The 14,618-nt window shown below is 41.8% G+C and overlaps 1 protein-coding gene across 7 annotated transcripts in view; it reads left to right on the forward strand.

Annotated features, from left to right (window-relative positions):
* Positions 1–11,925, forward strand: part of chd2 (chromodomain helicase DNA binding protein 2) — a 30,845-nt gene extending 18,920 nt beyond the window's left edge. For 5 of the 7 annotated variants that reach the window (XM_078167884.1, XM_078167886.1, XM_033635216.2 and 2 more), the window contains 25 exons: positions 67–156; positions 260–450; positions 538–726; positions 843–1,005; positions 1,167–1,319; positions 3,779–3,850; positions 4,114–4,263; positions 4,371–4,519; positions 4,603–4,699; positions 4,789–4,881; positions 4,992–5,171; positions 5,293–5,462; positions 5,556–5,597; positions 5,716–5,855; positions 5,940–6,078; positions 6,185–6,335; positions 6,538–6,660; positions 6,770–6,892; positions 7,987–8,127; positions 8,302–8,418; positions 8,517–8,695; positions 8,788–8,887; positions 9,000–9,192; positions 9,395–9,635; positions 9,940–11,925. In XM_078167884.1, coding sequence (XP_078024010.1) covers positions 67–156; positions 260–450; positions 538–726; positions 843–1,005; positions 1,167–1,319; positions 3,779–3,850; positions 4,114–4,263; positions 4,371–4,519; positions 4,603–4,699; positions 4,789–4,881; positions 4,992–5,171; positions 5,293–5,462; positions 5,556–5,597; positions 5,716–5,855; positions 5,940–6,078; positions 6,185–6,335; positions 6,538–6,660; positions 6,770–6,892; positions 7,987–8,127; positions 8,302–8,418; positions 8,517–8,695; positions 8,788–8,887; positions 9,000–9,192; positions 9,395–9,635; positions 9,940–10,225 — 3,672 coding nt within the window. In that variant the 3' untranslated portion in view covers positions 10,226–11,925. The remainder of the gene's footprint in view (positions 1–66; positions 157–259; positions 451–537; positions 727–842; positions 1,006–1,166; positions 1,320–3,778; positions 3,851–4,113; positions 4,264–4,370; positions 4,520–4,602; positions 4,700–4,788; positions 4,882–4,991; positions 5,172–5,292; positions 5,463–5,555; positions 5,598–5,715; positions 5,856–5,939; positions 6,079–6,184; positions 6,336–6,537; positions 6,661–6,769; positions 6,893–7,986; positions 8,128–8,301; positions 8,419–8,516; positions 8,696–8,787; positions 8,888–8,999; positions 9,193–9,394; positions 9,636–9,939) is intronic. The other 2 variants (XM_033635217.2, XM_033635215.2) reach the window with 1 other exon arrangement.
* The last annotated feature ends 2,693 nt before the right edge of the window (positions 11,926–14,618 follow it).

Genomic DNA, 14,618 nt, shown 5'->3' on the forward strand with positions numbered 1-14,618 from the left:
GTTGCTATAGAGAGAATTTGAAGAGTGGGATTAATGAAGACTATTTTCTCTTTCTGTTTTGTGTAGATCCGTGACTATGAGTGGGTGAACCATTCAACGAAAAGAATCCGTTTCAATGCACTATTAACCACTTATGAAATTCTACTTAAAGACAAGGTAAAGATCAGAATTTCTTTGTGTTTATATTTTTATTTATGCAGTCTGTCTGTGCATGAAGAGTGTTGGTCACTTTGGTTTACAAGGACACATTTGTCTCCAGGGGGTGCTTGGGAACATAAACTGGGCGTTTCTGGGTGTGGATGAAGCTCACAGGCTGAAGAATGACGACTCCCTGCTGTACAAAACATTGATGGAGTTCAGGTCCAACCACAGGCTCCTCATTACTGGCACTCCGCTGCAGAACTCCCTCAAAGAGCTCTGGTCGCTGCTGCACTTCCTCATGCCAGACAAGTACGTCCCAGTTTAGACGTTTAATGTGATACTGAAGAAGAGCAGGGCGAGATGAGTGACGTGTGCTATCTGTGTCTGCCACTGCAGGTTTGATTCCTGGGAGGATTTTGAGGATGAGCACGGGAAAGGAAGGGATAACGGTTATCAGAGTCTTCACAAAGTCCTCGAGCCCTTCCTCCTGCGACGTGTCAAGAAAGATGTGGAGAAATCTCTCCCTGCCAAGGTGGAACAGATCCTCCGTGTAGACATGACTGCACAGCAGAAACAATTCTACAAGTATGATTCTTACTTGTCTTTTGCAACCTTTTTACTACATCTGCAATCCCAAACCACTTGCGCAGTAAGCACATTTCTCCTCCCCATTAACTTAATTTGTTCCTCAATATTTCCAGGTGGATTTTAACGAGGAATTACAAAGCTCTTTCCAAAGGCACCCGAGGCAGCTCCTCCGGCTTCCTGAACATCGTTATGGAGCTCAAAAAGTGCTGCAACCACAGTTTCCTCATTAAACAGCCTGAGGACGTGGAGACTGAAACACAACAGGAACACCTGCAGGTTTGTCTCTTTCTGAATCCTCTATAGCTCCCAGCAACACCTCAGGATATCTCTGCTCTGCAAAGGGAGCGAGTTGTGACATAACAGAGATGAAAAGACGACAGTCCCAGCAGGAGGGTCGGTGCTACTTAATTTACTTAATAACCCCTTTGCCTTTTCAGAATCTAGTGAGGGGCAGCGGGAAGCTGGTGCTGCTGGACAAGCTGCTGACCCGACTCAGGGAAAGAGGCAATCGAGTCCTGATCTTCTCCCAGATGGTCAGGATGTTGGATATTCTGGCTGAATACCTCGCCAAGAATCGCTACCCTTTCCAGGTACGATTTGCACATTCTCAGGCCTGCATTCTTCATTTCTAATGCTGGACAGGCTGATGATGGCTTTGTAGCTAAAACGTGTCCATGTCTGTTTAATCCACTTAATACTACACAGGACCTAAGTTCATATACTGTGTGTCAGAACAACATGCAGGTCCACTTTATGGCACTGTAGTCAGTCTGAGCAATGCTGTAATTGGCATCAACATAGCAATATAATATTTTCACCCTGTCAGTGTTAATGATAATTATAATAGGTCCTTCCTAAGTCTTGACCAGTGATGCGGGTAATACAGACATTTACAAGTCACGTAAGGCGTTACCATCCAAATTAAACTGTTGTTTTAATTTTTCGTTCATTCACACTGATCTACACTGCTACACTTCCTCCAGCGCGCCACCGGAAAAATTAACCTGAGGGTTATTGTGTCTTGTAATGTCATTATAGACAACATTATAGAAGGGTACCCGTGATGGGCACATTTGGGTGATGCCTTACTGTGTTTTATCATGTTCAGTGTGTTTCCATCATGCAACGTCTCCAACATATCCTGCTCTACTTTTGCGTACTAAGACTGCTAGAAAGTAGCAGGGATAAAGAGCTGGCCTCTGGTTTGTTTTTTCGGCACGTCTAGCCTGGGTAATGTTAGTGTATGTTGGATGTGTTTCCATTCACATCCCCGACAACTGCAGATCAACACCGTCCCATTTGTGCACACCGGGAACCGCCAGGTAATTCTTCCAGCTCCGTACTATTAATTTGCGCTCATCACACTGACTGACTCGCACACCATTCTGTTTGTTGTGCTAATCTCAACGTTAGTTTACTGTGTTTCATATCATAGGACCACAATTATCTATCCATATCTCATATTTATTAGACTTTGATCTTCAGCCTGACCCTCCGTGCGTCCTAGGCTATTCATTTATTTTAAAACATCTAGGCTCATCACGAAATTATTAATAAAAGCAGGGGATTTTAATACAAAGTGGTACCTACTGTATGTGGCTGCATGAATGGTCAGACCTGTGCAGCTCTGGATTTTAAATGAACTATAATAAACTGCAGCTTCTATGTTTTGATTACCTGCGGTGAAACAACATGACCCTCATCCATTTAAAATGCCTTGTTGTTCTTCTGAGGTCATTTTAGTGAAAGCAATGTAACATTTATGTAATAAGTAACTCATTACTCCACACAGACAGTAATACTGTAAAATAAATAATAGTGATAAAATTACATTTTGAGAGTAACTTGCCCAACACTGGTCCTGACCCTTTTTGCTCTGTGCTCCAGTAACAGTTGAGCAGGCTTGCTATGTGCTCGGCTCATCTATGTTGAAAAGAACCAAATTTTGAAGATGGTTTAAAGATGCAGCCGTGGACTGTCACAATGCTCATGGACACATTACACTGTATATACAGTAGTCACATCTTTAGTAAGCTAATGTTAGAAACACGCTAGCTAACTAGCGAGCTAAGGTATAGCTACATCAAAAGATTTAACCTTAAATCAGATCACCAGCGTCAGCCAGGTTTGGTTCCCCCTTATTTCTTTGGTAACATCAAAGAGACGTGGAAAGGGGCAGATAGGGTGGTTGCTAATGTATTGCTTTGTTTATATTATCTCTGCAAGACTATGTGCTGCCTGTAAGGAACTTTCCATAGCACAGAGGGACTAATGATAGGTCTACACCATGGACTGTAGTCAGTAATGAATACATAGAGTACTTTACTGATCCCCACAAGGGGAAAAGGGGACACATACCCGGCACCGCAGGAGAGATGTTGACTGATAATCCTTTCATCCTTGGTATCTAATGTTACGGCTCCCTTTTTTGTGGATAGGGGATTAGTTAATAACAGTTAACATTGCGGGTATATCCTTCATCGCATACTGTAGTCCTTGCTGTTATTGCCTGATGCCCAAAAACTACCTAATAAACACTGCAGCACCCGACAAAACTGAACCAGCGTGGCCATGCTCTTTTCAAGCTTGTCCGACCTAGCAACAGTAACCAAGGGTGACAGGATTTATAAAGGGTCAGTTCCAAAAAAAAAAAAGTTTAACCAGCTGCATCACCAGTATCTCCAGAAACCAACTGTTGTCTTCACTGGTGTTTACAGCGCAGGGGGCTGTAAGGGAGGTTGTGTTCGGTGGGTTAAACTCGGGTGAGGATCGGATGTCAGTGTTGTCGCGCACACACACTCTGCCCATCTGGGAGATCATGTGGTTATTTATACCAACAAGTTATTTCCAGTTGAACTTGTGCAAGTCACTCGACTCAGGATGTTTTTGCTGACTTGATCTTCGCTGTAGACTGTTGTGGTCAGTCTCATTATATAGGCTGGTTACGATGGCATGTAAAGCGAAGGGATGCCAAGGTTAATGCACATAGCTGCCTGCTCGGGGAAATCTTCCAAGGTTAATTCCCTCTGTTTGCCTCTCTCCTCCTCAGCGGCTGGACGGATCCATAAAGGGAGAAATCCGAAAGCAAGCACTTGACCACTTTAATGCAGAAGGCTCAGAGGTATGTCTCATAATAATTTAATGTCTCTGTGTGAGCTTTAGGAAGAAAATAATACATTTATTCTCAAATGTCCACCAAAGCAGTCTTATATTTTTGGGATGATGACTGATTTAAACAAACATAGGGTACTTTTTTTTTTTTTTGGGAGACCTTGAAGGAAAGGATATATTGAAGAAATCATGTAGAAATGATCAAATATACTTCAATACTTGAAAGAAAGTCTGCAGATGACAGCTGTATTAACAGTTTCATATGTTTCCCAGGACTTCTGCTTCCTGTTATCCACCCGAGCTGGAGGTTTAGGGATAAATTTGGCCTCAGCAGACACCGTAGTCATCTTCGACTCTGACTGGAATCCTCAAAATGACCTGCAGGCACAAGCCAGAGCTCACAGGATCGGCCAGAAGAAACAGGTAATTCTTGGCTCAGATTGATTTGATTTCACTGTAGATATGCCACAGTACCCGTAAGATTATTTTGCAGTAAATAATAAAATTACGACTCTGCTTTCCTTTTGTAGGTGAATATTTATCGGCTTGTTACCAAAGGGACGGTTGAGGAGGACATCATTGAGAGGGCAAAGAAGAAGATGGTTTTGGACCATCTTGTCATTCAGAGAATGGACACCACCGGTCGTACCGTGCTGGACAGCAACTCGGGAACCACAAAGTAAGATGTCTGAAGTCATCTTGTTTATATACTCAGATGCTGAAGCTCTCTGTGTGTTTAACATTCTTTTTTTTTTTTTACAGTTCAAACCCCTTCAATAAAGAAGAACTGACTGCAATCCTCAAGTTTGGAGCAGAGGAGCTTTTTAAAGAGGCAGAAGGAGAGGAGTCTGAACCACAGGTACTAAAACGACTAATTATTTTTGTGCTTCATATATAAATGTGCTTTTATAACTGTAAAATTAAGCCAGAGCTTCTTTGTGTCTGCAGGAGATGGATATTGATGAGATCCTGCGGTTGGCTGAGACAAGAGAAAGCGACCAGGGCTCAAGTGCTACAGATGAACTTCTCTCTCAGTTCAAGGTGACTACAAGTTGTAACTGTTTTGCACTGTTACATTATGGTAAAGTATCTCAAGATTCCTCTCTTCAACATCTTATTCTCCTTTGTTTCTCCTCTCTGTGTCGCTGCAGGTGGCCAATTTCTCCAGCATGGAGGAGAGCACTCAAGATTTTGAGGACAAGCCCCGGCGGGAATGGGATGATATCATCCCTGAAGATCAGCGGCGCAAAGTTGAGGAGGAGGAGAAGCAGCGGGAGATGGAGGACATCTTCATGCTGCCCAGAAGCAGGAGCTCGAACAAGAGGGTAAGAGTAAGTTTGCAGATTTATTTGGGAAAAGATTTTTTGTACATTAAACTGAAATGCTAACTATCATCCAGCAGCTTAATTGAGTTGTGTCTGAACGTGTTGCTCTGGTTCCTCTGTGTTTCAGGCTCAGGCTAATGATAGTGACAGTGATGTGGGCTCCAAGCTGAAGCACCGCTCCTCAGGCTCTGACAGTGAGACTGATGATAGTGATGACGAGAAGAAGCCAAAGAAGAGAGGCCGACCCAGAGCCCGCAAAAACAACGTGGAGGGTTTCACTGATGCAGAGATCCGCAGGTGAAGTATTTATTGAGCATTTTTATTATTTGTTGTTACATTCACGTTTTCTTTCATGAACACAATTAAAATGTATTAAAATATCATGAACAGGTTCATCAAGGCATACAAGAAATTTGGATCTCCACTAGAGAGGTGAGCATCTTTAAATGATATTAATAATGAATGTGAGGCTTCATCATTTCACAGCATAGTTTGTCAGACAATTTATTTGCTCATACTTAAACAGTCAAGTGCTCCTTTTTGAATCCAGGTTGGAGGCCATCGCCCGAGACTCGGAGCTGGTCGACAAATCCATAGCAGACCTGAAAAGACTTGGTGAACTGATTCACACAAGTTGTGTGGCTGCAGTGCAGGAGCATGAGGAACACCTTAAAGAGAACCCAGTTGAAGGTATGTTGAGTTTACTTGTTAATAGGTCTTTGATATTACAGCATTTTTTAGCCCCAAACCTTATGTGTGTCATTATTACTCCAGCCAAAGGTCCTGGGAAACGGCGAGGAATTAACATCAAGATCTCGGGAGTGCAGGTCAACGCCAAGTCCATCATCCAGCACGAGGAGGAGTTTGAGCCCCTGCACAAAGCAGTGCCTGTCGATCCTGCTGAGAGAAATAAGTAAGAGATCACTGCAGATACAAGGAGCAGCACAGGCTTTACATTACAGGATAAGGATAAGATGTTGTGAAAGGTGCGTCTGTTGACACGTCTCTGTTTTCCACAGGTTCAAGCTGACATGCAGAGTCAAGGTAGCTCATTTTGATGTAGAGTGGGATCTGCAGGATGACATTCAGCTGTTGCTTGGCACCTATGAGCACGGCTTTGGAAACTGGGATCTGATCAAGACGGACCCTGACCTTAAACTCGCTGATAAGGTAAATCTGATTTCTACTTTCATCACTAAGTTGATGGGAGGGAAATGAAAATCTATCTTTGAAAAATACTGTTTTAAAAGTCAAGATCTGGTCAGGAAGTTGAGATTGCAGAAACATTTCTCCGTTTAACCTCATTAGCACTTACCCTATAATCAGCAGCAGCTCTTTTAATCATGTCTAACATTTACTCCCCTCTGCACAGATTCTCCCAGATGATCCGAGCAAGAAGCCTCAGGCCAAGCAGTTGCAGGCGAGAGCAGAGTATCTTCTCAAGCTGCTGAAAAAAGAGCAAGACAATGCAGACCTGTCTAAAACAGGGGAGGAGGTACGTTGCCATTAATCACAGAGTAGCTCATCCGTACTGTTTTTCGCCACGTGAAGTTTGCATTTGACCTACCACCCCCACAACTCATCCATTCTCCTCTACTCCAAAGGTCAAAGTGAGGAAGAGGAAGCCTCGGGTGAAAAAGGAGAACAAGATTCTCAAGGACGAGCAGGGCAATGACATCTCCTCCCCCCGCCTGTCCGACAACCCGTCAGAGGAGGGCGAGGTCAAGGTCAGTGTCAACCACGAGTCCATAGGGTGTGGGCTGAGTTATGCTTCTTTGCCGAGGGTGTGTACTGCCTACATTACACAAATCTCTTTCCATGATGTTGTGGTGGCAACATTTCAATCCAGCCAATCCCAATGCATTCTGCACGACCTTGCAGTTTTGTTTAAACGCCGCAACTTTGCTGCAAATTGACTTTTTAAAACAGGTTAAATCTCATTTCATTGAACTGCACACAGTGTATTGATTCACTCAGCCCCTCCTTGCCCCACTGTCTCTCTGTTTATTATGAGACTATTGCTGCACGAGTGTGTGCTCTGCGCCTGGGACAGAGTCACACGCATACAGCGTCAGGGCTAACTGTTAGCATCACGTGGCTAACGTTACCCAAAGGTTATTAACGGGTTTGACAAAAGAGTCGAGCTGCTTCGGTGTCGGTGTGAGATTGTTGGGACTGTTTAACGCCACGGTGCTGGATGTCAGCCGCTGCTGCTGTGTTAGCTTGTGCTAACCGGGCAGAGAGAGCAAGAGGAGAGCGGTTCAGTGTCAGCGACAGTAATGATCCTTCTGCAGGCTCACCATGGAAACCTTGTCATGACTTTTACTTCGCCTTGCACCCATAACAAATAGATGATAATTCTGTGGGAAACACTGAATGCTCAGACAGCATTGCAGTTATTTTTCCACTTTTATTGCAGAAAATGTCAGTAATTATTGCAACATGCATCGCAATTTTTAGAAAAGCTGCTGTGAAATCAGACATTTCAGGCCGCAGCAATCCCAAATACGTCTCGCCAAATCCTGGAGAGACTGATCTATGTGCAGGGTGTTGTTGCAGCTGATGTGCTTCTTCTAAAAGTTACTACAGTTCGTAGCTGCGCTTTGTACACGTTCTCCCATCTTTAGAAGTGCAGAGTTTGTTGACAGTAATAGCAAATAATTTTCTTCTCTTCACTAAGAAGTAGAACATTTTTTATTTTTAGATAAGTAGAGTTATGGTAAATTAGTTAAGGTAAATCCAGCTGAATTCTTGTCCTTTCTCTCTTTTATGACCTTTTGTTATATTGTTTAACGTGTTGTATTGTCTTGTGTTTGAGCAGGATGATGGAGCAGAGAAGTCCCCCGCCAAGAAAAGACAAAAGAAAAAGGATAACAAAGAGAACAAAGAGAAACAGGGAACTCCTAAAAAAGAGAAGGACGGGGACAAAGAGAAAAAGGGTACCAAGCCCAGAAAAGAAAAGGTATTTCAGCAGACTGTTCATGACCCTATCATGTGTGCTTTGCTCACACTGTTTCAGATTTACATGGACATAAAGTTAATGGAAAACTGAATTACATTGTAGTGTTAATATGCAACAGGCAGTCCTGTGATGAATCTATTGAAGGTATGAATATCTGATGTTTTTGCACTCCAGGCTAAAGGAGCCAAAGGGAAGAAGACTCAGGGTCCAGTTCACATCACGGCTGGGTCTGACCCCATTCCCATCGAAGGAAAGGAGGATGATGAACTCGACCAGGAGACTTTCAGTATTGTGAGTTTCTCCTTTACTTGTTGTGCAAAGATTAACCCAGTAGAGTTATTTCTGAGCAGTGCATTACAATCATATCGGCAATCTGTGCCCGTGTCTAGTGTAAGGAACGCATGAGGCCAGTGAAAAAGGCTCTGAAGCAGCTGGATAAACCAGACGAGGGTCTGTCCGACCAGGAGCAGCTCCAGCACACTCGCACATGCCTACTGAAGATTGGAGACCGAATCACAGAGTGCCTTAAAGCCTACAGTGACCCCGAACATGTTAAAATATGGCGGAGGTAAGATGATTATATATATTATCTTTGTGAAATGAGTCATGATGCTTTCCTGTGTGACTCTGCTAATGGTTGTTTTGTTCTGTTTTTGGCAGAAACCTCTGGATATTTGTGTCCAAGTTTACAGAGTTTGGTGCCAGGAAGCTTCACAAGCTTTACAAAATGGCACAGAAGAAGCGATCACACGAGGAAGAGGCAAGTGGTTCCTGTTTTTTAATTGTTGACGCTCCGGTTTATCAAAAGTTAGGAAGTGAACTTGTTGTTTCTGGACAAAACCAACACTAAAAATATCCTGTGACATCTTCAGAAGGAGCAGAAGAAGAAGGACGACCCTGCAGGGAGGGGGAAAAACTTCAGACCGGAGCCCTCTGGATCCAGTCGAGACTCCTCGAGTACTCAGTCGTCCTCCAAACCTGTCCCTCACTCGTCTCAGCCAGGCCCCCATGGACACCACAGAGAGTCGTACAACTCGGCTAACAAGCGGCACTTTGGAAATGATGGTACGTACGGATAAAATATTTTAGTTTACTAAAACTATTTCACAGTAGGCGCTGGACAAATTGAATTATGGAGGTGCTGGCAGGTAGATTTTATTAACACTGGACAGGCTAGCAGTTTCTTCCTGTTTCATGAACCTGAAAATGAGCATTATGGTTCCTCTTTAAAGGTACGCATTAAGCTTTCACAAATATTTCATTACAGATAGAGGCGACTGGCAGAGGGATCGTAAATACAACTACCCAGGTAACAGCAACCAGTCATGGCAGGGAGACCGACATCATCCATATGATCGCTACAAGGATCACTATGGCGATCGGCGTCCACACGGAGACTCGTACCGCAGCTCAGGAGGTTACCGCAACAACAGCTCCCCTCGGAAAAGGCCGTATGAGCAGTACAGCAACGACCGGGACCACAGGGGTCACAGACCCTATTATGACAGGTGAGAGTTACTCTGATTACTTGTTTTAGTTTAGTTTTTTGTTTGAATATCAGGGAACCAGTGGTGTAACAAGTACTCTGATCCTTTATTGAAGTAAAAGAATTCCTACCACACAGTGAAAACACTGACTTGAGTTCAAGTCCTGCATTTACAACTTCTGTGTGTGATCAGGGCCTAAAGGTGCAGGTACCATGAATCTGTACTCAAGTATAGTACTTGTGTAAATGTTTCAGTTAAATTTTACCACCGCAGGGAGCTTTGATGTCGTACCATTGTTTCTGAAAACATGCTATTAACATTTCAGGCATTCAGACCCCAAAAGAAGACGTCCTGATGAATTCCGTCCCAACTACCACCAGGGAAGAGATGGCCCTCTTCAGGACTTCAGGAGGATGCCAGAGCACAGGCCGTCAGGTCCACCTGGGCCGGAGCACTATAACAGACCCTTCCACCCTGACAAACCTCCTCCGCTGCTGGACCCTCGCTCCCCGCAGGCTCAGAAGTCTCCCCAGGACTCGCGCTCCCCACCGGAGCGGCCCATAGATCCAAATATCGTGGCAGACCCTAACTGGAACAACAGGAAAACATAAAAGTACGCCAGCACTGGCTGAGAAACTGATCTGGGCGTTTCTGTCCAGGGTCAAAGCCACATACATGCTGCTGATGGACAAGTCTCGACTCGCCAATCATAAGCTCACAGTTGGAAAGGGAATCAACACGTACCCTCTTTACCAGCAAAACTATCTTTGCTCTTTTTCTCCCAGTGACTGTGGCTGTGAATGATTTGTACCCTGAAGGAAGAAGTGTGTGTTACTCCTGTCATCTTCTCGATGAAAAACTTAAGCATCTTTATTTAAATGAATTGACTCAAATCAGTCGACCGCGGTGAGACTGAGCGGAGTGCTTATGGATGCTTAGTCCCATGGACTATTTTCTAAGCAGAATTTAGGATAAATGAACTGATGACTGATCTCAAAAATCCTAAAAGTGCCTGAAGGCTTTGGCCTTTCTGAACGGTTAATGTATGGGATTATTCCCAAAAGGAAGCATGACACGGACATTATTATTTTTTTGTGTTTAGCTTTAAGTCTTGCTGATGATGTCATTAGAAGATTTCAACTTGAGAAGAATGTGTAATGTGTTATCATCCGCACCTTCGAAATGTTTATCTTGAACATGTAGCTGAACTGAATCACCATGTGGGGTTAAAACGGTGGTGTCGGTGGCACGGCCTAATAACTCTTACGAAATTTGAATGATCAATGAAGCCAGTATATTTCCTCTAAACACTCTACAGAATGTTTTAGCAAACTTCATATTGCTCATGTGTACAAATAATCATTATTTCTGTAACTGTGTAGCTCTATAAATCATGGCAATCCTCTTGCTTTGTTCACTTTAACCACTTTCCCTCGTAGTAGGCCCAATGAAATGGAAGCTTTCTAAGCAGTATTTATTACAACAACTTGTGCAAAGGCTCATAACACTATGACTAGAACAATCCTTTATTTTGCCTTTCAGTATTACGACGGTTAAGAATGGTACTCCAGTGTAGTTTCATGAATTCACCTAGAATGGAAGTACTCGATTACGTCTGAAAATACTACAAGATAAAACATTTTCTTTCCTTATCAATGGTTTGGCGATGCTGTCGGTGTTAGGTTGCTTAAGGATTATCAGGAAGTCGCTGATGACATTTCATCATGTTTATTACCTTTGGTCACTTTTCTCCCTGTGCCAAACCTGCAACCTGCGCTGGCCCCCAAATGTTCTTTTTTTTTTAATTTTTTTTTTTTTAAGCTTCTCCATTTGTGCCTTATTTATGTGTGTATTATCATACTGTATGTTTTTCATGGACAGTACCAGGGCCTGACACAGGCAGGATGTAGTATTACAGTCTCATTTTAAAGAAATGGCTCTGAATGAACTGGTGAAGGGACCATGTATTCTGGTAATCATCATGTGGTTCTGGGGTTTCCAAAAGAGTTGATGATTTGAGGGGAGGAAAAAAACAACATAAATATAAAGAAATCGTGTGTGTGTGTATGTGTGTGTGTGTGTGTGTGTGTGTGTGTGTGTGTGTGTGTTTTCATCTGGGGCACTTAGCCGACCTGTTACAGTGAACAGCCAGCGCATCTTTTCTTCCACGTTAAGCAAGCTACAGTTCCTGTATCATATGTTCTTTAAGAAAGTCTAGATAATTTATATTTGTGACAAAAACCACTCTTCATGAGAAATGTGCTGTACATATGTTTGGACATATGTAATAAACTTTGTTACACAATGAAAACATGTCTACTTTTATTTCCTTCATTCAAATTGACCTGATAAATGCATTTAGTTATCATATTGTCTCTTCCGTAAAGGCGGGTTGTATGTCGATTCTGAATGGACCACAAGTGTCTCATGTCAAATTTGTAAAAAAAAACTTTATTTTAAGTACAGTGATTTTCTGAAACACAGCTTTTATTTTGAAGTGCCGTTTCCTGCTGTAGAGTGAGTGACCAATGGAAAGCTCCTTGACAGAGACAGCAAACTAACTGGACGACATGTCCAAACACAAGTATGACACTGAATGTATTAAACTGTGTGGGCCTTGAACTAATGACTAAGGAGAAATCTGGACCCCAGGGCTGGAACAGTTGGCAACCACTGAAGGATAAAAAACTAAGCATTGTCTTTGAACACTTACTAGTTTTGTAAAAGAAAAAAAAAAAAAAGATGACCTCATATTGGGACAATGGGTTTATTTTTAATAGTCACAAGTGTGTAATAAAGTACAAAACAGTTTATTTCAGAAACAAAATTACAAACAATGCAACATCTGTTCAGTGTCTCTTGCCTCAGTTAGGGGGTCACTGTTGAAGACTAAAACTATTAATATAAATGAACATGGCTGTGCAAATACAAAATTACAAATGATGCAACATATCTAAAAGCATTGTGATTTGTTCATTTGGTAACACTATGCATTTTCTCTGCTCCTTATTCAAAGCTACAAATGTCTTCTTTGTCTGTAGGAAGAGTCTGTCAAAATGAATTGGCCTTTTTGAAATGCTGTAGTAATACAATAATAAAATCCTAATGTGCTCAAACCAGCACTTCCTAATTAACAGTATGTTTGTTTGTGACCATTGATAAAATTGGTCAGATTTGTATGCCATATGAATGTACAATTATTGATGTACATGAACAAGTTTCAGCCATAATACCTAATCAGATCTTGTATCTTTTTCACTTTTGTTTCGTGGCTGTCATGGACACGAGATGCACACTTTCTTCTGCGCAGTGTTACAGTTGGTGAAGGTCAGTTGAAAGAAAACTGGTTTCAGTTCTCCAATATCACCACTAGATGCCACTAAATCCTACACACTGGACCTTTAAATGTGACACAATTATAAGAATGATGCAATTTTGCTCCTGTTTTTACAATTAAGAGTGGCATTTATAATTTAAATAAAATGTTCAGACTTGGTCTCAACTCCTGATTTATTTAGAGATATCCGGATGTCTCCTAAGTCAGTAAAGAGTAAACAGAAGAGGCAGCAACTAGACTTTTTCCATATTTTGGAAACGTTTGATAAGCTGATAAGAGGTAAAAGGCCTGTCCCAGTACTCAAACTGCAATACAACATGAAAAAGCTAATGACATAATGAATTTAACACGATCAAATACGATCACATTTTCACAGGTGTCCACATTTGCCACATATGTATATTCATTCAAAAAATGTTCAACAGTCATATTAGCTGAGCTGTAAAATACAGGAATTCAGGTGTGTTTGAAGGACAATGAATAACAAACTATGTCAAAATGTAGAAACTTGCCAGTAACCTTATTACGGCAATGTTTCATTTTTAGGTCGATCTCTGAGCCCAAACATTTTATGGGGCCATTTTATTAAGATTTTATGAATCATATCCCAAATACAATATCTTCATTACATAATTGTGGGGGAATTATCTTATAATAAGCTTTGCTCCTGCACTTGCAATTTACTGATGCATATATTGTCTTGGATACGTCTTTATTATGAATAAAGCGGACACCTTTGGAGGTTTGCTGTTGGCTGGTTCAGTGCTTGAGCTGGGCCACTGTTGGTAGACATGATTGTAGTTTATTAGCTCTGAAATGTAACTAAGTACTTTTATGAGGTACTTTTTTAAGCACAATTTTGAGGTACTTTATCTAAGCATATCCAATTTATATTACTTTATACTTATGCTCCTTTTCACTCCACTATGTTTGACTGCTATGGTTACCAGATACTTTAACATACAAAACATATGATCAGTTTATTAAATACAGTATGTTGATATAGACTAAAGCTCCTGACAGTGTTTTGGTTTAAAGGTTTGATTTATTGAGGGCCTCAAAATTGTTTTTTTGCCTGACCTAATGCTGTGGTATGATTATCTAACCACTGCCAGCTGTATGACTGTGATTTGCTCAGCCCAATGATGTAGCATGATCACCTGATCATCATCAGCTGTGTGACAAGGGTGTGGTCCATATAACAGATCAGTGTACCTGTGTCTCAGTATGTTTGTTGATCTTCAAAGTAAAAGAGATGCATATGGAGCCAGAGTGTGCAACACTTGTTTTCTACAATCATAGATTAAAGGCCCCACATAACCTCACAGGTGTTTTCTGTTGATTACATCTCGTCAGGTTGGTGTTGGGCAAAGCTCTGCTAGGATCTACATGAGGTCATGTGCTAATAAGAAGGTGTAAATTGCCTCACAATGAAACAGGAGAGCCCCAGAAGTCAGGAAAAATGTATTTTTTAAATCTTGCTGCACATGATAATAACTTGTGTGTACAACTTAATATCCTGTGTGTATATAAAAAAAAAAAAAAAAAAATCTTTCAGGATCCTGAAGACCTCAATATTCTACTGAAACTGAAAGGGGACATTTTGCATGGTGAGTACTTTTACTTTTGATACTTTAAAGGTCCAGTGTGAAGGATGTATTGGCATC

This window comes from Epinephelus lanceolatus, chromosome 5 (genome assembly GCF_041903045.1).
Source record: "Epinephelus lanceolatus isolate andai-2023 chromosome 5, ASM4190304v1, whole genome shotgun sequence".
NCBI lineage: Eukaryota > Metazoa > Chordata > Actinopteri > Perciformes > Serranidae > Epinephelus > Epinephelus lanceolatus.